Raw genomic sequence first — 24,360 nt, 5'->3', positions numbered from 1 at the left:
CTCCTCCACCTCATACAGTGACCCACACGACAAAGCGACCCTCCTCCACCTCATACAGTGACCCACACGACAGAACGACCCTCCTCCACCTCATACAGTGTCCCACATGACAGAACGACCCTCCTCCACCTCATACAGTGACCCACACGACAGAACGACCCTCCACCACCTCATACAGTGTCCCACATGACAGAGTGACCCTCCACCACCTCATACAGTGTCCCACATGACAGAATGACCCTCCTCCACCTCATACAGTGACCCACACGACAGAACGACCCTCCTCCACCTCATACAGTGACCCACACGACAGAATGACCCTCCTCCACCTCATACAGTGACCCACACGACAGAACGACCCTCCTCCACCTCATACAGTGACCCACACGACAGAACGACCCTCCTCCACCTCATATAGTGACCCACACGACAGAACGACCCTCCTCCACCTCATACAGTGACCCACACGACAGAACGACCCTCCTCCACCTCATACAGTGACCCACACGACAGAACGACCCTCCTCCACCTCATACAGTGACCCACACGACAAAGCGACCCTCCACCACCTCATACAGTGACCCACACGACAGAACGACCCTCCTCCACCTCATACAGTGACCCACACGACAAAGCGACCCTCCTCCACCTCATACAGTGACCCACACAACAGAACGACCCTCCTCCACCTCATACAGTGTCCCACATGACAGAACGACCCTCCTCCACCTCATACAGTGACCCACACGACAGAACGACCCTCCTCCACCTCATACAGTGACTCACACGACAGAACGACCCTCCTCCACCTCATACAGTGACCCACACGACAGAACGACCCTCCTCCACCTCATACAGTGACCCACATGACAGAGCGACCCTCCTCCACCTCATACAGTGACCCACACAAATGAGCGACCCTCCACCACCTCATACAGTCATCCACACGAAAGACCGACCCTCCACCACCTCATACAGTGACCCACACAAATGAGCGACCCTCCACCACCTCATACAGTCATCCACACGAAAGACCGACCCTCCACCACCTCATACAGTGACCCACGCGACAGAGCGACCCTCCACCACCTCATACAGTGACCCACACGACAGAACGACCCTCCTCCACCTCATACAGTGACCCACACGACAGAACGACCCTCCTCCACCTCATACAGTGACCCACACGACAGAACGACCCTCCTCCACCTCATACAGTGACCCACACGACAGAACGACCCTCCTCCACCTCATACAGTGACCCACATGACAGAGCGACCCTCCTCCACCTCATACAGTGACCCACACGACAGAACGACCCTCCACCACCTCATACAGTGACCCACACAAATGAGCAACCCTCCACCACCTCATACAGTCATCCACACAAATGAGCGACCCTCCACCACCTCATAGTCATCCACACGAAAGATCGACCCTCCACCACCTCATACAGTGACCCACACAAATGAGCGACCCTCCACCACCTCATACAGTCATCCACATGAAAGACCGACCCTCCACCACCTCATACAGTGACCCACACGACAAAGCGACGCTCCACCACCTCATACAGTGTCCCACACGACAAAGCGACCCTCCACCACCTCATACAGTGACCCACACGACAGAACGACCCTCCACCACCTCATACATTGACCCACATGACAAAGCGACCCTCCACCACCTCATACAGTGACCCACACAAATGAGCGACCCTCCACCACCTCATACAGTGTCCCACATGAAAGTGTGACCCTCCACCACCTCATACATTGACCCACACGACAGAGCGACCCTCCACCACCTCATACAGTGACCTGCACAACAGAGTGAACCTCCACCACCTCATACAGTGACCCACATGACAAAGCGACCCTCCACCACCTCATACAGTGACCCACACGACAAAGCGACCCTCCACCACCTCATACAGTGTCCCACATGACAGAGTGACCCTCCACCACCTCATACAGTGACCCACATGAAAGTGTGACCCTCCACCACCTCATACAGTGATCCACACGACAGAGCGACCCTCCACCACCTCATACAGTGACCTGCACAACAGAGTGAACCTCCACCACCTTATACAGTGACCCACACGACAGAACGACCCTCCTCCACCTCATACAGTGACCCACACGACAGAACGACCCTTCTCCACCTCATACAGTGACCCACATGAAAGTGTGACCCTCCACCACCTCATACATTGACCCACACGACAGAGCGACCCTCCACCACCTCATACAGTGACCTGCACAACAGAGTGAACCTCCACCACCTCATACAGTGACCCACATGACAAAGCGACCCTCCACCACCTCATACAGTGACCCACATGACAAAGCGACCCTCCACCACCTCATACAGTGACCCACACGACAAAGCGACCCTCCACCACCTCATACAGTGTCCCACATGACAGAGTGACCCTCCACCACCTCATACAGTGACCCACATGACAGAATGACCCTCCTCCACCTCATACAGTGACCCACACGACAGAACGACCCTCCTCCACCTCATACAGTGACCCACACGACAGAATGACCCTCCTCCACCTCATACAGTGACCCACACAAATGAGCGACCCTCCACCACCTCATACAGTCATCCACACGAAAGACCGACCCTCCACCACCTCATACAGTGACCCACGCGACAGAGCGACCCTCCACCACCTCATACAGTGACCCACACGACAAAGCGACGCTCCACCACCTCATACAGTGACCCACACGACAGAACGACCCTCCACCACCTCATACATTGACCCACATGACAAAGCGACCCTCCACCACCTCATACAGTGACCCACACAAATGAGCGACCCTCCACCACCTCATACAGTGTCCCACATGACAGAGTGACCCTCCACCACCTCATACAGTGACCCACATGAAAGTGTGACCCTCCACCACCTCATACATTGACCCACACGACAGAGCGACCCTCCACCACCTCATACAGTGACCTGCACAACAGAGTGAACCTCCACCACCTCATACAGTGACCCACATGACAAAGCGACCCTCCACCACCTCATACAGTGACCCACATGACAAAGCGACCCTCCACCACCTCATACAGTGACCCACACGACAAAGCGACCCTCCTCCACCTCATACAGTGACCCACACGACAGAATGACCCTCCTCCACCTCATACAGTGACCCACACAAATGAGCGACCCTCCACCACCTCATACAGTCATCCACACGAAAGACCGACCCTCCACCACCTCATACAGTGACCCACGCGACAGAGCGACCCTCCACCACCTCATACAGTGACCCACACGACAAAGCGACGCTCCACCACCTCATACAGTGTCCCACACGACAAAGCGACCCTCCACCACCTCATACAGTGACCCACACGACAGAACGACCCTCCACCACCTCATACATTGACCCACATGACAAAGCGACCCTCCACCACCTCATACAGTGACCCACACAAATGAGCGACCCTCCACCACCTCATACAGTGTCCCACATGACAGAGTGACCCTCCACCACCTCATACAGTGACCCACATGAAAGTGTGACCCTCCACCACCTCATACATTGACCCACACGACAGAGCGACCCTCCACCACCTCATACAGTGACCTGCACAACAGAGTGAACCTCCACCACCTCATACAGTGTCCCACATGACAAAGCGACCCTCCACCACCTCATACAGTGACCCACATGACAAAGCGACCCTCCACCACCTCATACAGTGACCCACACGACAAAGCGACCCTCCACCACCTCATACAGTGTCCCACATGACAGAGTGACCCTCCACCACCTCATACAGTGACCCACATGAAAGTGTGACCCTCCACCACCTCATACAGTGACCTGCACAACAGAGTGAACCTCCACCACCTTATACAGTGATCCACACGAGAGACAGTTACCCACATGACCCCATAGACCAGCATAACATCCCCACCATGCAGAGTGATCGACAAGGCAGACTGACCTTCTCAGTTGCATAGCTCCAAAGCCCCACAGTGTGGGAGATATTGGCCTCAATCTGGGCCCTCTCACAACAGCCCTCAATCCTCTGAAGAACTTCCAGACAGCTCAGGAACACCCAACAGTCCAGTGCCCCTGGGGGGACGGTCACCTGCAGAATCATACACCACGTGAATGTAAGACTACAGTAATGTAAGCCAAGGCGGTAAACGCATGGCCTGTGAACACCTCCGCTCACCTCCAACAGCCGCAGCTCCTGCACACAGTTATGGAGGAGCTCCAGTGCTCGGGCAGAAACCTCCCAGGGTCGCTGCAGGAAGAGGAGGAGAGTGCACTGGCGGGAAAAAAGGTAACTGCGCAGTTCCAGCAGGTTGGCCCGACGTCGCTGGATCAAGTCTCTCTTCTCCATGTCAATGGGTTTCCGTAGAGCGAGACCATCCCAGCTCTGCACCGGCTGACAAAAGGAACTGAGCCAGTTTGCCCCATCTGGAACGGAATGTCACTGCGATCAGCGTCTGGTTCAAGGGAAGGTCAGTCAGACAAGGCAGAGTGTGACCTCTACTCTGTACAGGACAGAAGCCTCAGGGCTTAGAGTTGTGGGGACATCTCTGAGTGTCTCCTGAGAGACAGAGCCCATCCAGGTTCTGTCCACACAGGAAGAGACCCTCGTATTCAGAGGTAAGCTCTGTCCACAGTACACACATCAGCTTCAGCTACTCACCACCAGCACCAAAGTTCAGCACATACTGAGAGAAGAGGGCGTCCAACTCATCATACTGGACCAAGGCGTCCTCAAACTGCTGCAGCATCTCAAAGACAAAAGCCAACTCCTCCTGAGGACGAGACATAGGACAAAGAAGACAAAGCCATGAGAGTGGGCGGAATTAACGTCACTACAAACACGGCCTAAGTCAGCGGACATTCTACCATGACCCATTATGGCCTCTATTCCAGTGTACATCCTGAGGAGGACAACAACCACTGGGCAGGAACGCTCAGGTCAGGGATGTAACTGCAGTCTGTGGGGAGCTGTGGCAGGTGCTTCACGCACCTTGTGTGGAGGACATCCATGAAGCAGCTTCTTACTGAAGTGCAATCAAGACGTAAAAGACCATGTCCAGGCCTGTGTCTCCACCACGTGCTCTCCACAGAGACCCCTGAGCGCCCTGACAGGAGTCCTGGAATAAGAGGACAAATCAGAGATGGCTACAACCTCCCACACATTCTGACCGAGCTGGAAACTGACCTGCACCATGAAATAGTCACAGAAGCTCCAGCCAGGCTCCGTCCTCTTCTCTCGGAGTGTTCGCATCTCGTCTTCAAAGTGTCCGAGGTTACGGGTGAAGGAAGTGAGGAGCAACGTGCGCAACTTGGACAGAAAGAGAGACCAGGACTCCTGGGAGCGGGATGTTTCCTTCAGAGGGTCCACAAGTACCATGCACCTGCAGGACAAGCACCTGTCACTCCCCAGTAACAAGGACCATGAAGGACCCCTCCCACCCTTCAGTGCATGCTGTTATTGATGGAGGATGAACATCTGCCACGATCCTCAGGGTTGTTAGACTCTGGAAAGATATATGGGGGGGATCCTGCGGCTCAACCTGGGGGAGGCCAGTGAAGTAACTAGAGGTGTAGATGACCTGCAGCACAGAGAGAGCCACCCCTGATACAGTGCACATCACATGGTAGACGTGCACCAGACAAGACTTGTGTACCAGTTCCCCATGGTCGAAGCGCCATTCTCTGAAGCCCTATCCAAACCTTACAAAATTATCAGATGACTGCGAGAAGTGAGTGGACGCTCACAACTTCATCATCACTAGTGTTGAGCGAACTTCTGTTTTAAGTTCGGCGTCTAAAGTTCGGCTTCCGGTTAGCGGAGAATCCCGATATGGATTCCGAATTCCGTTGTGGTCCGTGGTAGCGGAATCAATAATGGCCAATTATTGATTCCGCTACCACGGACCACAACGGAATTCAGAATCCATATCGGGATTCTCCGCTAACCGGAAGCCGAACTTAAAACAGAAGTTCGCTCAACACTAATCATCACATACATGTGCCGCCAGATGTAATGATAGCTGCCGCGGACTGTGATAGGGTAAAGCATGTGTGAAGCCGCCCATCACCTGATCTGGTCAGCGATAGATGTGCACGATAAGATGTTGGTGTATGGGGGACCGCCGCATGTTTATATGGACACGTGCAGGACACGACCCCCGCCCCATCATCGCTGACCAGATCCGAATCGACAGCTGGACGAGCGCGGTAAGAGGTTGGTGTATGGGTGACCGCCGCATGGTTATATGGACACGTGCAGGACACGACCCCACCCCTCCCCCATCACCGGTCGCTTCGGATCTGGTCATCGGTGGACGTGCGCGGTAAGAGGTTGGAGTATGGCTGACCACCGCATGGTTATATGGACACGTGCAGGACACGACCCCGCTCCTCCCCCGCCCCATCACCTGTCGCTTTGCTTGTTGCAGAAGTCGCTCCGGATCTTGTCAGCGATGGACGTGCGCGGTAAGATGTTGGTTTTGTTCTTCTTCTTGGCTTCACTCTCTACGACAACGATCAACCAGTCGGTGGTGCCGTGAGCGCGCAGCACGTTCTGCCACTTGGTGAGGTCATCCTTGGTGGTGGCTTTATACACTTCTGTGTCCTACAAACAGTCACAGAGGCCACAGGTCACAGTCATGTACCTCACCCACAACCCCCATCCTGCCCCTGCACACAGCACAGCCGGGGTTGTATTCCACTGAGCACAGAAAACCTCAGCCCCTCAAACACACAAAGACACGAACAACCGGACACAGACGAGGCGGCGACAGACGAGGCGGCGACAGACGAGGCGGCGACAGACGAGGCGGCGACAGACGAGGCGGCGACAGACGAGGCAGACAAATACAACACCCAGAAAGAATCATACCCTCCGTATAACACACACATCACCCGCGTACAGGCTTCTACCCTCCGTATAACACACACATCACGCGGGTACAGGCTTCTACCCTCCCCGTATAACACACACATCACCCACGTACAGGCTTCTACCCTCCGTATAACACACACATCAGCCGCGTACAGGCTTCTACCCTCCGTATAACACACACATCAGCAGCGTACAGGCTTCTACCCTCCGTATAACACACACACAGATCAGCCACGTACAGGCTTCTACCCTCCGTATAACACACACACAGATCAGCCACGTACAGGCTTCTACCCTCCGTATAACACACACACAGATCAGCCACGTACAGGCTTCTACCCTCCGTATAACACACACATCACCCGCGTACAGGCTTCTACCCTCTGTATAACACACACATCACCCGCGTACAGGCTTCTACCCTCTGTATAACACACATCACCCGGGTACAGGCTTCTACCCTCCGTATAACACACACATCAGCCGGGTACAGGCTTCTACCCTCCGTATAACACACACATCACCCGGGTACAGGCTTCTACCCTCCGTATAACACACACATCACCCGGGTACAGGCTTCTACCCTCCGTATAACACACACATCACCCGCGTACAGGCTTCTACCCTCCGTATAACACACACATCAGCAGCGTACAGGCTTCTACCCTCCGTATAACACACACATCAGCAGCGTACAGGCTTCTACCCTCCGTATAACACACACACAGATCAGCCACGTACAGGCTTCTACCCTCCGTATAACACACACATCACCCGCGTACAGGCTTCTACCCTCCGTATAACACACACATCACCCGCGTACAGGCTTCTACCCTCCGTATAACACACACATCACCCGGGTACAGGCTTCTACCCTCCGTATAACACACACATCACCCGGGTACAGGCTTCTACCCTCCGTATAACACACACATCACCCACGTACAGGCTTCTACCCTCCGTATAACACACACACACATCACCCACGTACAGGCTTCTACCCTCCGTATAACACACACACAGATCAGCCACGTACAGGCTTCTACCCTCCGTATAACACACACATCACCCGGGTACAGGCTTCTACCCTCCGTATAACACACACATCACCCGGGTACAGGCTTCTACCCTCCGTATAACACACACATCACCCGGGTACAGGCTTCTACCCTCCGTATAACACACACATCACCCGGGTACAGGCTTCTTCCCCCCCGTATAACACACACATCACCCGCGTACAGGCTTCTACCCTCCGTATAACACACACATCACCCACGTACAGGCTTCTACCCTCCGTATAACACACACACAGATCAGCCACGTACAGGCTTCTACCCTCCGTATAACACACACATCACCCGGGTACAGGCTTCTACCCTCCGTATAACACACACATCACCCGGGTACAGGCTTCTACCCTCCGTATAACACACACATCACCCGGGTACAGGCTTCTACCCTCCGTATAACACACACATCACCCGGGTACAGGCTTCTACCCTCCGTATAACACACACATCACCCGGGTACAGGCTTCTACCCCTCCGTATAACACACACATCACCCGGGTACAGGCTTCTACCCTCCGTATAACACACACATCACCCGGGTACAGGCTTCTACCCTCCGTATAACACACACATCACGCGGGTACAGGCTTCTACCCTCCCCGTATAACACACACATCACCCACGTACAGGCTTCTACCCTCCGTATAACACACACATCACCCACGTACAGGCTTCTACCCTCCGTATAACACACACATCACCCGGGTACAGGCTTCTACCCTCCGTATAACACACACATCACCCGCGTACAGGCTTCTACCCTCCGTATAACACACACACACATCAGCCGCGTACAGGCTTCTACCCTCCATATAACACACACATCACCCGCGTACAGGCTTCTACCCTCCGTATAACACACACATCACCCGCGTACAGGCTTCTACCCTCCGTATAACACACACATCACCCGGGTACAGGCTTCTACCCTCCGTATAACACACACATCACCCACGTACAGGCTTCTACCCTCCGTATAACACACACATCACCCGGGTACAGGCTTCTACCCTCCGTATAACACACACATCACCCGGGTACAGGCTTCTACCCTCCGTATAACACACACATCACCCGGGTACAGGCTTCTACCCTCCGTATAACACACACATCACCCGGGTACAGGCTTCTACCCTCCGTATAACACACACATCACCCGGGTACAGGCTTCTACCCTCCGTATAACACACACATCACCCGGGTACAGGCTTCTACCCCTCCGTATAACACACACATCACCCGGGTACAGGCTTCTACCCTCCGTATAACACACACATCACCCGGGTACAGGCTTCTACCCTCCGTATAACACACACATCACGCGGGTACAGGCTTCTACCCTCCCCGTATAACACACACATCACCCACGTACAGGCTTCTACCCTCCGTATAACACACACATCACCCACGTACAGGCTTCTACCCTCCGTATAACACACACATCACCCGGGTACAGGCTTCTACCCTCCGTATAACACACACATCACCCGCGTACAGGCTTCTACCCTCCGTATAACACACACACACATCAGCCGCGTACAGGCTTCTACCCTCCGTATAACACACACATCACCCGGGTACAGGCTTCTACCCTCCGTATAACACACACATCACCCGCGTACAGGCTTCTACCCTCCGTATAACACACCACACATCAGCCACGTACAGGCTTCTACCCCCCGTATAACACACACATCACCCGGGTACAGGCTTCTACCCCCCCGTATAACACACACATCACCCGCGTACAGGCTTCTACCCTCCGTATAACACACACATCAGCCACGTACAGGCTTCTACCCTCCGTATAACACACCACACATCAGCCACGTACAGGCTTCTACCCTCCGTATAACACACACATCACCCGGGTACAGGCTTCTACCCTCCGTATAACACACACATCACCCGGGTACAGGCTTCTACCCTCCGAATAACACACACATCACCCGCGTACAGCCTTCTACCCGCCATACACAAGCTGTAATAGACACCGCCACCCCGGGTGCACAGTATGGAGCTTCCTACCTCAGCTGGTGCGGCTGCATTTAGGCAGAATCTCACACGGCCCTGGTATATAACACAGGACGTCACAGCTCCAGACGTCAGATCCCAAGAACCCCCCCCACACACAGACTGGTCCCAGCAGAGTGTGTGGGAATCTACCAGCACTGTGACCCCATCTGACTAGGTCTCCAGGAATCCCGCACCGCACCGCCCCCATCTGTGGGAAACATATGGACATTTTCTAGTCCTGTACTGGACTGCGCTGCGGACAGACATCACCATCATGTCTGCTATACAGACTGGCCCCATATACATCATCACAGAAAGAAGTCCCACCTCCCCCATACACAACACCATCATGTTCTGGACCATCTCCAAATATACACCATCCAGACCCATTATTCTGAGCAGCAGCTGATCTCCAAAGTGACCGCCGTGTGCAGCACGGACAGAAGCTAGACGGGCTGAGGGTGACTCTACAAGGTAGGTTGTCCTAGGTATCTGGAGCCATGCTGACTACAGTGCATCCCACAGCTGCTGGAGGGGGCATAGGGGGGATCTATAGAGCGAACACAACCATAGAGGTGGTCCCACAGCTGCTGGAGGGGATCTATAGAGCGAACACAACCATCGAGTTGGTCCCACAGCTGCTGGAGGGGACGTGGGGGGGAAGCCATAGAGCAAGCACAACCATCGAGGTGGTCCCACAGCAGCTGGAGGGGGCGTAGGGGGGAAGCCATAGAGCAAGCACAACCATCGAGATGGTCCCACAGCAGCTGGAGGGGGCGTAGGGGGGAAGCCAAAGAGCAAGCACAACCATTGAGGCGGTCCCACAGCTGCTGGAGGGGGCGTAGGGGGGAAGCCATAGAGCAAGCACAACCATCAAGGTGGTCCCACAGCTGCTGGAGGGGGCGTAGTGGAAAAGCCATAGAGCAAGCACAACCATAGAGGTGGTCCCACAGCTGCTGGAGGGGATCTATAGAGCAAACACAACCATCGAGGTGGTCCCACAGCAGCTGGAGGGGGCGTAGGGGGGAAGCCATAGAGCAAGCACAACCATCGAGATGGTCCCACAGCAGCTGGAGGGGGCGTAGGGGGGAAGCCAAAGAGCAAGCACAACCATTGAGGCGGTCCCACAGCTGCTGGAGGGGGCATAGGGGGGAAGCCATAGAGCAAGCACAACCATCGAGGTGGTCCCACAGCTGCTGGAGGGGGCGTAGTGGAAAAGCCATAGAGCAAGCACAACCATAGAGGTGGTCCCACAGCTGCTGAAGGGGATCTATAGAGCAAACACAACCATCGAGGTGGTCCCACAGCTGCTGGAGGGGGCGTGGGGGGGAAGCCATAGAGCAAGCACAACCATCGAGGTGGTCCCACAGCAGCTGGAGGGGGCGTAGGGGGGAAGCCATAGAGCAAGCACAACCATTGAGGTAGTCCCACAGCTGCTGGAGGGGGCGTAGGGGGGAAGCCATAAAGCAAGCACAACCATCGAGGTGGTCCCACAGTTGCTGGAGGGGATCTATAGAGCGAACACAACCATTGAGGTAGTCCCACAGCTGCTGGAGGGGGCGTGGGGGGGGGGGGGGGGAAGCCATAAAAGCAAGCACAACCATCGAGGTAGTCCCACAGCAGCTGGAGGGGGCGTAGGGGGGAAGCCATAGAGCAAGCACAACCATCGAGGTGGTCCCACAGCAGCTGGAGGGGGCGTAGGGGGGAAGCCATAAAGCAAGCACAACCATCGAGGTGGTCCCACAGCAGCTGGAGGGGGCGTAGGGGGGAAGCCATAAAGCAAGCACAACCATCGAGGTAGTCCCACAGCTGCTGGAGGGGGCGTAGGGGGGAAGCCATAGAGCAAGCACAACCATCGAGGTGGTCCCACAGCTGCTGGAGGGGGCGTGGGGGGGAAGCCATAAAGCAAGCACAACCATCGAGGTGGTCCCACAGCAGCTGGAGGGGGCGTGGGGGGGGAAGCCATAGAGCAAGCACAACCATCGAGGTGGTCCCACAGCAGCTGGAGGGGGCGTAGGGGGGAAGCCATAGAGCAAGCACAACCATCGAGGTGGTCCCACAGCAACTGGAGGGGGCGTAGGGGGGAAGCCATAGAGCAAGCACAACCATCGAGGTGGTCCCACAGCAACTGGAGGGGGCGTAGGGGGGAAGCCATAGAGCAAGCACAACCATCGAGGTAGTCCCACAGCAGCTGGAGGGGGCGTAGGGAAGAAGCCATAAAGCAAGCACAACCATCGAGGTAGTCCCACAGCTGCTGGAGGGGGCGTAGGGGGGAAGCCATAGAGCAAGCACAACCATCGAGGAAGTCCCACAGCTGCTGGAGGGGGCGTGGGGGGGAAGCCATAAAGCAAGCACAACCATCGAGGTGGTCCCACAGCAGCTGGAGGGGGCGTAGGGGGGAAGTCATAGAGCAAGCACAACCATCGAGGTGGTCCCACAGCTGCTGGAGGGGGGGAGGGTCCATAGAGTGAACACAAACATCAAGGTGGTCCCACAGATGCTCCATTGGGTTCAAGTCTGGGGAATTAGAAGCCCGGGTAGTTCTTTGAAGCCCTGGTCATGCTCTTCCAACCAATGTCGGACATTTCTAGCCGTGTGACATGTCGCATAGCCTTCTCATCTGCCCCAGGGGAGACAATCGTCATGTGTGCATGTTAGGGATTCATATCCAAATCAGCCAAGTGTGTCTTCTACATGGATGAGAGGCACAGAGAACACCAGGAAAACCCTCCCCAAACCATAACGCTGCCGCCACCAGCTTCTGATCTTCCAACATGGTTGCAGAGTGTTTGTTCTCTGATGTTCCTCTACACACCTTATATACCCACCGAGGGATATGTGTGCAGACAGCCTATCACACACCTTATATACTACCTGAGGGATATGTGTGCAGACAGCCTATCACACCCCTTATATACCCACCGAGGGATATGTGTGCAGACAGCCTATCACACTCCTTATATACCCACCGAGGGATATGTGTGCAGACAGCCTATCACACTCCTTATATACCCACCGAGGGATATGTGTGCAGACAGCCTATCACACCCCTTATATACCCACCGAGGGATATGTGTGCAGACAGCCTATCACACCCCTTATATACCCACCGAGGGATATGTGTGCAGACAGCCTATCACACCTTATATACCCACCGAGGGATATGTGTGCAGACAGCCTATCACACCTTATATACCCACCGAGGGATATGTGTGCAGACAGCCTATCACACCTTATATACCCACCGAGGGATATGTGTGCAGACAGCCTATCACACCCCTTATATACCCACCGAGGGATGTGTGTGCAGACAGCCTATCACACCCCTTATATACCCACCGAGGGATGTGTGTGCAGACAGCCTATCACACCTTATATACCCACCGAGGGATATGTGTGCAGACAGCCTATCACACCCCTTATATACCCACCAAGGGATATGTGTGCAGACAGCCTATCACACCTTATATACCCACCGAGGGATATGTGTGCAGACAGCCTATCACACCTTATATACCCACCGAGGGATATGTGTGCAGACAGCCTATCACACCTTATATACCCACCGAGGGATATGTGTGCAGACAGCCTATCACACCCCTTATATACCCACCGAGGGATATGTGTGCAGACAGCCTATCACACCTTATATACCCACCGAGGGATATGTGTGCAGACAGCCTATCACACCTTATATACCCAGAAGGTCAGAGGAGGTCACATTACGTTCTCCTGTAAAGGTCAGAGGGCATTGTAGGGTCATCCTGAAATTTCACTCACTAGCCAAATAGCCCAACTTTTTGTGAGTAGTTTGTATCATCACATCCTATACAGACGTCCCGGACCGTCCCCCGACATATATCATCACATCCTATACAGACGTCCCGGACCGTCCCCCGACATATATCATCACATCCTATACAGACGTCCCGGACCGTCCCCCGACATATATCATATACAGAAGTCCCAGACCGTCCCCCGACATATATCATCACATCCTATACAGACGTCCCGGACCGTCCCCCGACATATATCATCACATCCTATAGAGACGTCCCGGACCGTCCCCCGACATATATCATCACATCCTATACAGACGTCCCGGACCGTCCCCCGACATATATCATCACATCCTATACAGACGTCCCGGACCGTCCCCCGACATATATCATCACATCATATACAGACGTCCCGGACCGTCCCCCGACATATATCACCACATCCTATACAGACGTCCCGGACCGTCCCCCGACATATATCATCACATCCTATACAGACGTCCCAGACCGTCCCCCGACATATATCATCACATCCTATACAGACGTCCCAGACCGTCCCCCGACATATATCATCACATCATATACAGACGTCCCGGACCGTCCCCCGACATATATCATCACATCCTATACAGACATCCCGGACCGTCCCCCGACATATATCATATACAGAAGTCCCAGACCGTCCCCCGACATATATCATCACATCCTATACAGACGTCCCGGACCGTCCCCCGACATATATCATCACATCCTATACAGACGTCCCGGACCGGACCCCGACATATATCATCACATCCTATACAGACGTCCCGGACCGTCCCCCGACATATATCATCACATCCTATACAGACGTCCTGGAATGCGAGAAGTCCCCCAGTGGTCAATAATATAGTCTACAATGCACCATTACCAAGCATGAAAGAGTTAAACTGTCTGCTCCATGATCAGGACATTCAAGGAACCATGAAGCGGGCGGATGTTACCTGTCCTACAGGGGAACACATGGACCTTGGGCTGAATGGTCCATGGTGAGTGGACAGAAAACCGATGCCAGACAAGCCCCCATCTCTGTGTACTCAGCAGCCACTTCTCAACCAGGATTCCCACCACATCTTTGACCTGGAGTTCTTGCCTTTTCTGGCGATAGACAGTCAGCCACTTAGACTGAGTTTCCATTTTTTAACATGGCAGGACAGCTAATCAAGGAAAACCTTGAAGGAACCTAGGTATCCATCAGCGGTGGTGACCCAGCTATGGCATAACTGCGATATACTGGCATGTCCTAGATGGGCAATGTCTGCAGATGGATGGATTCACCTCATCTATAGGTTTAATCTCTACTTTCTTAGATGTATTCTCCGTCTGAAGTACATGAAGTCTGTTTCTTCGCTGGTCCATAAAGGGCAAGTAATGAAGAAGATTCATGGAGCTGGCCTGCTCGTAAACGTAGCCTCAGATGTTTAAGAAGTATCTTCCGGCCTCTTGTCCTGGCCACGCAGACTGAATGTAACTGACAGGGATGACAGTCCAGGAAAGGACTGGTGTCTGAGACCACCAGTAGTGTGTGGTCCTCTTCTCGGTTTATCGCTCACATATAGCATTCACGCTGCCACTTGACAAGGAGAAGGTCCTTACCTGAGGATGCCCCAGCACTGCAGTGTAGAGCCATTGATATCGGGGCCTCAGATTATCACTTAACCCCTCATTGTCTACTAATTAGGGAGAAACCTGCAGATACTCACACAGCACTCTGTCCAGTAGATGTGCAGGAACGGGAAGGTCAGAAGAGCCTTGTTCCCTTCTTTAGGCAGAAGTTCCTCCTTAAATTGGACAAAGTTGGACTCAAGGTGGATCATCTTAGGAGCACGACCATACGCCCTAAGAGTGAGAAGAAGAGGGTCACTCGGTCTGGAGGGGAAATACTCAATAACAGACAGACGTCCCATGTTATTCTACAGAGTCCACCTGAAGGCAACAGATGTGACAAGCAACCAAACCTCAGGAGGCTACCCACACCGCACTCACCTCCGCCATTCCATGGGCTCCCGAGGAAGCTGCTGGGTGAGGGTGGAATAAACTGCAGTAAAAAAACTCTGGTCTCCGGCACCTTAAAAACCAGCAAAACCCAACGTCAAACACAGAGGAACGAGGTGGCGTATATACAAAAGACATGTATCACCCTCCATATATAGGACCTGTATACAAGCGACAGGTCTCCTCCCCCTCTTACTGTACCTATATACAGGCGACGTGATGTGCTCTCCTCAATATACAGTACCCAAATACAGGGAGTGCAGAATTATTAGGCAAGTTGTATTTTTGAGGATTCATTTTATTATTGAACAACAACCATGTTCTCAATGAACCCAAAAAACTCATTAATATCAAAGCTGAATATTTTTGGAAGTAGTTTTTAGTTTGTTTTTAGTTTTAGCTATTTTAGGGGGATATCTGTGTGTGCAGGTGACTATTACTGTGCATAATTATTAGGCAACTTAACAAAAAACAAATATATACCCATTTCAATTATTTATTTTTACCAGTGAAACCAATATAACATCTCAACATTCACAAATATACATTTCTGACATTCAAAAACAAAACAAAAACAAATCAGTGACCACTATAGCCACCTTTCTTTGCAAGGACACTCAAAAGCCTGCCATCCATGGATTCTGTCAGTGTTTTGATCTGTTCACCATCAACATTGCGTGCAGCAGCAACCACAGCCTCCCAGACACTGTTCAGAGAGGTGTACTGTTTTCCCTCCTTGTAAATCTCACATTTGATGATGGACCACAGGTTCTCAATGGGGTTCAGATCAGGTGAACAAGGAGGCCATGTCATTAGATTTTCTTCTTTTATACCCTTTCTTGCCAGCCACGCTGTGGAGTACTTGGACGCGTGTGATGGAGCATTGTCCTGCATGAAAATCATGTTTTTCTTGAAGGATGCAGACTTCTTCCTGTACCACTGCTTGAAGAAGGTGTCTTCCAGAAACTGGCAGTAGGACTGGAAGTTGAGCTTGACTCCATCCTCAACCCGAAAAGGCCCCACAAGCTCATCTTTGATGATACCAGCCCAAACCAGTACTCCACCTCCACCTTGCTGGCGTCTGAGTCGGACTGGAGCTCTCTGCCCTTTACCAATCCAGCCACGGGCCCATCCATCTGGCCCATCAAGACTCACTCTCATTTCATCAGTCCATAAAACCTTAGAAAAATCAGTCTTGAGATATTTCTTGGCCCAGTCTTGACGTTTCAGCTTGTGTGTCTTGTTCAGTGGTGGTCGTCTTTCAGCCTTTCTTACCTTGGCCATGTCTCTGAGTATTGCACACCTTGTGCTTTTGGGCACTCCAGTGATGTTGCAGCTCTGAAATATGGCCAAACTGGTGGCAAGTGGCATCTTGGCAGCTGCACACTTGACTTTTCTCAGTTCATGGGCAGTTATTTTGCGCCTTGGTTTTTCCACACGCTTCTTGCGACCCTGTTGACTATTTTGAATGAAACGCTTGATTGTTCGATGATCACGCTTCAGAAGCTTTGCAATTTTAAGAGTGCTGCATCCCTCTGCAAGATATCTCACTATTTTTGACTTTTCTGAGCCTGTCAAGTCCTTCTTTTGACCCATTTTGCCAAAGGAAAGGAAGTTGCCTAATAATTATGCACACCTGATATAGGGTGTTGATGTCATTAGACCACACCCCTTCTCATTACAGAGATGCACATCACCTAATATGCCTAATTGGTAGTAGGCTTTCGAGCCTATACAGCTTGGAGTAAGACAACATGCATAAAGAGGATGATGTGGTCAAAATACTCATTTGCCTAATAATTCTGCACGCAGTGTAGTCTACATGTAGGCTCCTCCATAAGCAGCACCTATACAATAACCTCCTCCACATACCTTACCTATATATGCCGAAAAGAGGAGCATATAGGCAGCAAAATCTACAGGTGTATATATGGGGGCAGTATAGAGAAGTATATAGGGGTACACAAAGGTTATAAAGGGAACAGGCTGTACAGGTGCATGTATGGGGGCAGTACAGGAGTATATAGGGGTACACACAGGATCTATAGGCAGCAGAATGTACAGGTGTATATATTGGGCAGTATACAGGAATATATGTGGGTACACAGGATCTATAGAGGTTCTATGGGGGTACACACAGGATCTACAGGGGTATGCGGGACATATAGAGGATGAGGCATAGAGCGGTATATAGGGGTACACAGTATCTATAGAGCAGTATATAGGGGTACACAGGATGTATATAGGTAGAGGTACACAGGATGTATAGAGCTGTATATAGGGGCACACGGGACGTATACAGGGGCACACGGGACGTATATAGGGGCACACGGGACGTATATAGGGGCACACGGGACGTATATAGGGGCACACGGGACGTATATAGGGGCACACGGGACGTATATAGGGGCACACGGGACGTATATAGGGGCACACGGGACGTATATAGGGGCACACGGGACGTATAGAGCAGTATATAGGGGCACAGGGGATGTATATAGGGGCACAGGGGATGTATATAGCAGTATATAGGGGCACACCGTATCTATAGAGCAGTATATAGGGGCACAGGGGATGTATATAGGGGTACACAGGATGTATAGAGCAGTATATAGGGGCACACGGGACGTATATAGGGGCACACGGGACGTATATAGGGGCACACGGGACGTATATAGGGGCACACGGGACGTATATAGGGGCACACGGGACGTATATAGGGGCACACGGGACGTATATAGGGGCACACGGGACGTATATAGGGGCACACGGGACGTATATAGGGGCACACGGGACGTATAGAGCAGTGTATAGGGGCACACGGGATGTATATAGGGGTACACGGGATGTATAGAGCAGTATATAGGGGCACAGGGGATGTATATAGGGGCACACAGGATGTATAGAGCAGTATATAGGGGCACAGGGGATGTATATAGGGGCACACAGGATGTATAGAGCAGTATATAGGGGCACAGGGGATGTATATAGGGGCACACAGGATGTATAGAGCAGTATATAGGGGCACACCGTATCTATAGAGCAGTATATAGGGGCACACGGGATGTATATAGGGGCACACATGATGTATAGAGCAGTATATAGGGGCACACGGGGCGTATATAGGGGCACACGGGGCGTATATAGGGGCACACGGGGCGTATATAGGGGCACACGGGGCGTATATAGGGGCACACGGGGCGTATAGAGCAGTATATAGGGGCACAGGGGATGTATATAGGGGCACAGGGGATGTATATAGCAGTATATAGGGGCACACCGTATCTATAGAGCAGTATATAGGGGCACAGGGGATGTATATAGGGGTACACAGGATGTATAGAGCAGTATATAGGGGCACACGGGACGTATATAGGGGCACACGGGACGTATATAGGGGCACACGGGACGTATATAGGGGCACACGGGACGTATATAGGGGCACACGGGACGTATATAGGGGCACAGGGGATGTATATAGGGGTACACATGATGTATAGAGCAGTATATAGGGGCACAGGGGATGTATATAGGGGCACACATGATGTATAGAGCAGTATATAGGGGCACACCGTATCTATAGAGCAGTATATAGGGGCACAGGGGATGTATATAGGGGCACACGGGACGTATAGAGCAGTATATAGGGGCACACAGGATGTATAGAGCAGTATATAGGGGCACACACAGGGAATGTATATAGGGGCACAGGGGATGTATATAGGGGCACAGGGGATGTATAGAGCAGTGTATAGGGGCACAGGGGATGTATATAGGGGCACACGGGATGTATATAGGGGCACACGGGACGTATAGAGCAGTATATAGGGGCACACTGTATCTATAGAGCAGTATATAGGGGCACAGGGGATGTATATAGGGGTACACAGGATGTATAGAGCAGTATATAGGGGCACAGGGGAGGTATATAGGGGCACACAGGATGTATAGAGCAGTATATAGGGGCACAGGGGATGTATATAGGGGCACACTGTATCTATAGAGCAGTATATAGGGGCACAGGGGATGTATATAGGGGCACACTGTATCTATAGAGCAGTATATAGGGGCGCAGGGGATGTATAGGGGCACACACAGGGGATGTATATAGGGGCACACTGTATCTATAGAGCAGTATATAGGGGCACAGGGGATGTATATAGGGGCACACACAGGGGATGTATATAGGGGCACACAGGGTGTATAGAGCAGTATATAGGGGCACACGGGACGTATATAGGGGCACACGGGACGTATATAGGGGCACACGGGACGTATATAGGGGCACACGGGACGTATATAGGGGCACACGGGACGTATATAGGGGCACACGGGACGTATATAGGGGCACACGGGACGTATAGAGCAGTATATAGGGGCACACTGTATCTATAGATCAGTATATAGGGGCACACGGGACGTATATAGGGGCACACGGGATGTATAGAGCAGTATATAGGGGCACAGGGGATGTATATAGGGGTACACAGGATGTATAGAGCAGTATATAGGGGCACAGGGGATGTATATAGGGGCACACTGTATCTATAGAGCAGTATATAGGGGCACAGGGGATGTATATAGGGGCACACACAGGGGATGTATATAGGGGCACACAGGATGTATAGAGCAGTATATAGGGGCACACGAGACGTATATAGGGGCACACGGGACGTATATAGCAGTATATAGGGGCACAGGGGATGTATATAGGGGCACACTGTATCTATAGAGCAGTATATAGGGGCACAGGGGATGTATATAGGGGCACACACAGGGGATGTATATAGGGGCACACAGGATGTATAGAGCAGTATATAGGGGCGCACGGGACGTATATAGGGGCGCACGGGACGTATATAGCAGTATATAGGGGCACAGGGGATGTATATAGGGGTACACAGGATGTATAGAGCAGTATATAGGGGCACAGGGGATGTATATAGGGGCACACAGGATGTATAGAGCAGTATATAGGGGCACAGGGGATGTATATAGGGGTACACTATCTATAGAGCAGTATATAGGGGTACACAGGATGTATAGAGCAGTATATAGGGGCACACAGGATGTATATAGCAGAATATAGGGGCACACATGATGTATATAGGGGCACAGGGGACGTATATAGGGGCACAGGGGACGTATATAGGGGCACAGGGGACGTATATAGGGGCACAGGGGACGTATATAGGGGCACAGGGGACGTATATAGGGGCACACGGGGCGTATATAGGGGCACAGGGGATGTATAGAGCAGTATATAGGGGCACAGGGGATGTATATAGGGGCACACAGGATGTATAGAGCAGTATATAGGGGTACACAGGATGTATATAGGGGCACACAGGATGTATAGAGCAGTATATAGGGGTACACAGGATGTATATAGGGGCACAGGGGATGTATATAGGGGCACACGGGATGTATAGAGCAGTATATAGGGGTACACAGGATGTATATAGGGGTACACAGGATGTATAGAGCAGTATATAGGGGTACACAGGATGTATAGAGCAGTATATAGGGGTACACAGGATGTATATAGGGGCAGAGGGGATGTATATAGGGGCAGAGGGGATGTATATAGGGGCAGAGGGGATGTATATAGGGGCAGAGGGGATGTATATAGGGGCACACAGGATGTATATAGGGGCACACAGGATGTATATAGAGCAGTATATAGGGGCACAGGGGATGTATATAGCAGTATATAGGGGCACAGGGGATGTATATAGGGGTACACTGTATCTATAGAGCAGTATATAGGGGCACACAGGATGTATAGAGCAGTATATAGGGGCACACACAGGGGATGTATATAGGGGCACAGGGGATGTATATAGGGGTACACCGTATCTATAGAGCAGTATATAGGGGTACAGGGGATGTATATAGGGGTACACTATCTATAGAGCAGTATATAGGGGTACAGGGGATGTATATAGGGGTACACTGTATCTATAGAGCAGTATATAGGGGTACAGGGGATGTATATAGGGGTACACTGTATCTATAGAGCAGTATATAGGGGTACAGGGGATGTATATAGGGGTACACTGTATCTATAGAGCAGTATATAGGGGTACAGTGGATGTATATAGGGGTACACCGTATCTATAGAGCAGTATATAGGGGCACAGGGGATGTATATAGGGGTACACCGTATCTATAGAGCAGTATATAGGGGTACAGGGGATGTATATAGGGGTACACTGTATCTATAGAGCAGTATATAGGGGCACACAGGATGTATAGAGCAGTATATAGGGGCACACACAGGGGATGTATATAGGGGCACAGGTGATGTATATAGGGGTACACCGTATCTATAGAGCAGTATATAGGGGCACAGGGGATGTATATAGGGGTACATCGTATCTATAGAGCAGTATATAGGGGCACAGGGGATGTATATAGGGGTACACTGTATCTATAGAGCAGTATATAGGGGTACAGGGGATGTATATAGGGGTACACTGTATCTATAGAGCAGTATATAGGGGTACACGGGATGTATATAGGGGTACACTGTATCTATAGAGCAGTATATAGGGGCACACAGGATGTATAGAGCAGTATATAGGGGCACAGGGGATGTATATAGGGGTACATCGTATCTATAGAGCAGTATATAGGGGTACAGGGGATGTATATAGGGGTACACTGTATCTATAGAGCAGTATATAGGGGCACACAGGATGTATAGAGCAGTATATAGGGGCACACAGGATGTATAGAGCAGTATATAGGGGCACACACAGGGGATGTATATAGGGGCACAGGTGATGTATATAGGGGTACATCGTATCTATAGAGCAGTATATAGGGGCACAGGGGATGTATATAGGGGTACATCGTATCTATAGAGCAGTATATAGGGGCACAGGGGATGTATATAGGGGCACACAGGATGTATAGAGCAGTATATAGGGGCACACACAGGGGATGTATATAGGGGCACAGGGGATGTATATAGGGGTACATCGTATCTATAGAGCAGTATATAGGGGCACAGGGGATGTATATAGGGGTACACTGTATCTATAGAGCAGTATATAGGGGCACAGGGGATGTATATAGGGGCACACACAGGGGATGTATATAGGGGCACACACAGGGGATGTATATAGGGGCACACACAGGGGATGTATATAGGGGCACACACAGGGGATGTATATAGGGGCACACACAGGGGATGTATATAGGGGCACACACAGGGGATGAATATAGGGGCACACACAGGGGATGTATATAGGGGCACACACAGGGGATGTATATAGGGGCACACACAGGGGATGTATATAGGGGCACAGGGGATGTAAATAGGGGCACAGGGGGATGTATATAGGGGCACAGGGGATGTATATAGGGGCACACACAGGGGATGTATATAGGGGCACACACAGGGGATGTATATAGGGGCACACACAGGGGATGTATATAGGGGTACACCGTATCTATAGAGCAGTATATAGGGGTACACAGGATGTATATAGGGCAGTATATAGGGGCACACACAGGGGAGCGGCAGGTGGCTCTGCAGGGCACATACAGCGGAGGACACCCGTCTACATGCGGTCGGGGGCTCTTACAGGTGACTATGGGCTTGTTCTCCATGGTGTACACCACCCCTGCTTCTCCGTTTGCCCCAGGCCCCGCCCCTTCCATGGGCTCCGGTCACGGCTCCATTCCGGGCTCAGCAGTCACCGCGCAGTCACTTCCGGCTTCCTCCTCACCCCGGCCAATCATTTCCGGAATATGCGGAGGCCTGACATTGGCTAGATGGTGACAAGGGGGCGTGGCTTGTAGTCCGCCGCGTACTGGTCAACGCCAGAGAGGCGTGCGTGTTATAGTCAGGGGGATTGGCTAATAGACTACCACGTGATGGAGGCCGTTCCGCCATCTTTGACATGGGCATATTGGGCTCAGAGGCTGCGTGCTGCCCTTACCACCCCTGTCATGTGCTGAGACGTGTATGACGTCAGACGTAGATGTTGTCATGGCGTTTAGGTTGGAGCTGTGCAGCTGCTGCCTCCTGGTGACGTCATTTCTTTTAGGGCCCATTCACCTGACCGTATATTGTTGTCTGTGTCCGTATTTCAGTTCCGTTGCGGTTCTGTGAACGAGCTCTGAGGCAGCGGCCTGTACGGAGAGCTCGTCTCGGGGGTCTTATGTGGAACCCCATTATAAGTCAGGGGTGCGTAACATAAAGAGTGGGAGCAAGGAGCCCCAATATCCTGACTGACGGATGATAGGAGTAAAAGGGGAACATAGAGAAGGGTGTCAGCACCGGGGAAGGGGGTCATTCTGAGAAGATATCTCTTATTTCTCTTCTGTTGCGGCGGCCATGGCTTCCTATGCATCAACCAGTTCTGGTCAAATGCTTGGTTGGGGCTCAGCCTGCCTCGATCTGTATCTCTGAAGGCCTGCCTGTCCTCGATCTGTATCTCTGAAGGCCTGCCTGCCTCAATCTATATCTCTGAAGGCCTGCCTGTCCTCCATCTGTATCTCTGAAGGCCTGCCTGTCCTCGATCTGTATC

General features: G+C 52.0%; 1 protein-coding gene across 3 annotated transcripts in view; it reads right to left on the bottom strand.

The window, feature by feature from the left end:
* Positions 1-23,556, bottom strand: part of TRAPPC10 (trafficking protein particle complex subunit 10) — a 46,055-nt gene extending 22,499 nt beyond the window's left edge. For all 3 annotated transcript variants that reach the window (XR_005777384.1, XM_040422751.1, XM_040422752.1), the window contains exons 1-8: positions 23,413-23,556; positions 15,809-15,890; positions 15,526-15,661; positions 6,449-6,645; positions 5,227-5,422; positions 4,702-4,813; positions 4,219-4,466; positions 3,985-4,131 (exon numbers count right to left, since the gene is read on the bottom strand). Coding sequence is in view for 2 of the 3 variants with exons in the window: in XM_040422751.1 (XP_040278685.1) it covers positions 3,985-4,131; positions 4,219-4,466; positions 4,702-4,813; positions 5,227-5,422; positions 6,449-6,645; positions 15,526-15,661; positions 15,809-15,890; positions 23,413-23,488 (1,194 nt within the window). In the remaining variant the exon portion in view is untranslated. The remainder of the gene's footprint in view (positions 1-3,984; positions 4,132-4,218; positions 4,467-4,701; positions 4,814-5,226; positions 5,423-6,448; positions 6,646-15,525; positions 15,662-15,808; positions 15,891-23,412) is intronic.
* Positions 23,557-24,360: the final 804 nt, after the last annotated feature.

Source organism: Bufo bufo, chromosome 3, assembly GCF_905171765.1.
Source record: "Bufo bufo chromosome 3, aBufBuf1.1, whole genome shotgun sequence".
In the NCBI taxonomy this organism is placed as follows: domain Eukaryota; kingdom Metazoa; phylum Chordata; class Amphibia; order Anura; family Bufonidae; genus Bufo; species Bufo bufo.
This window is presented reverse-complemented; position numbering and strand designations above follow the sequence as displayed.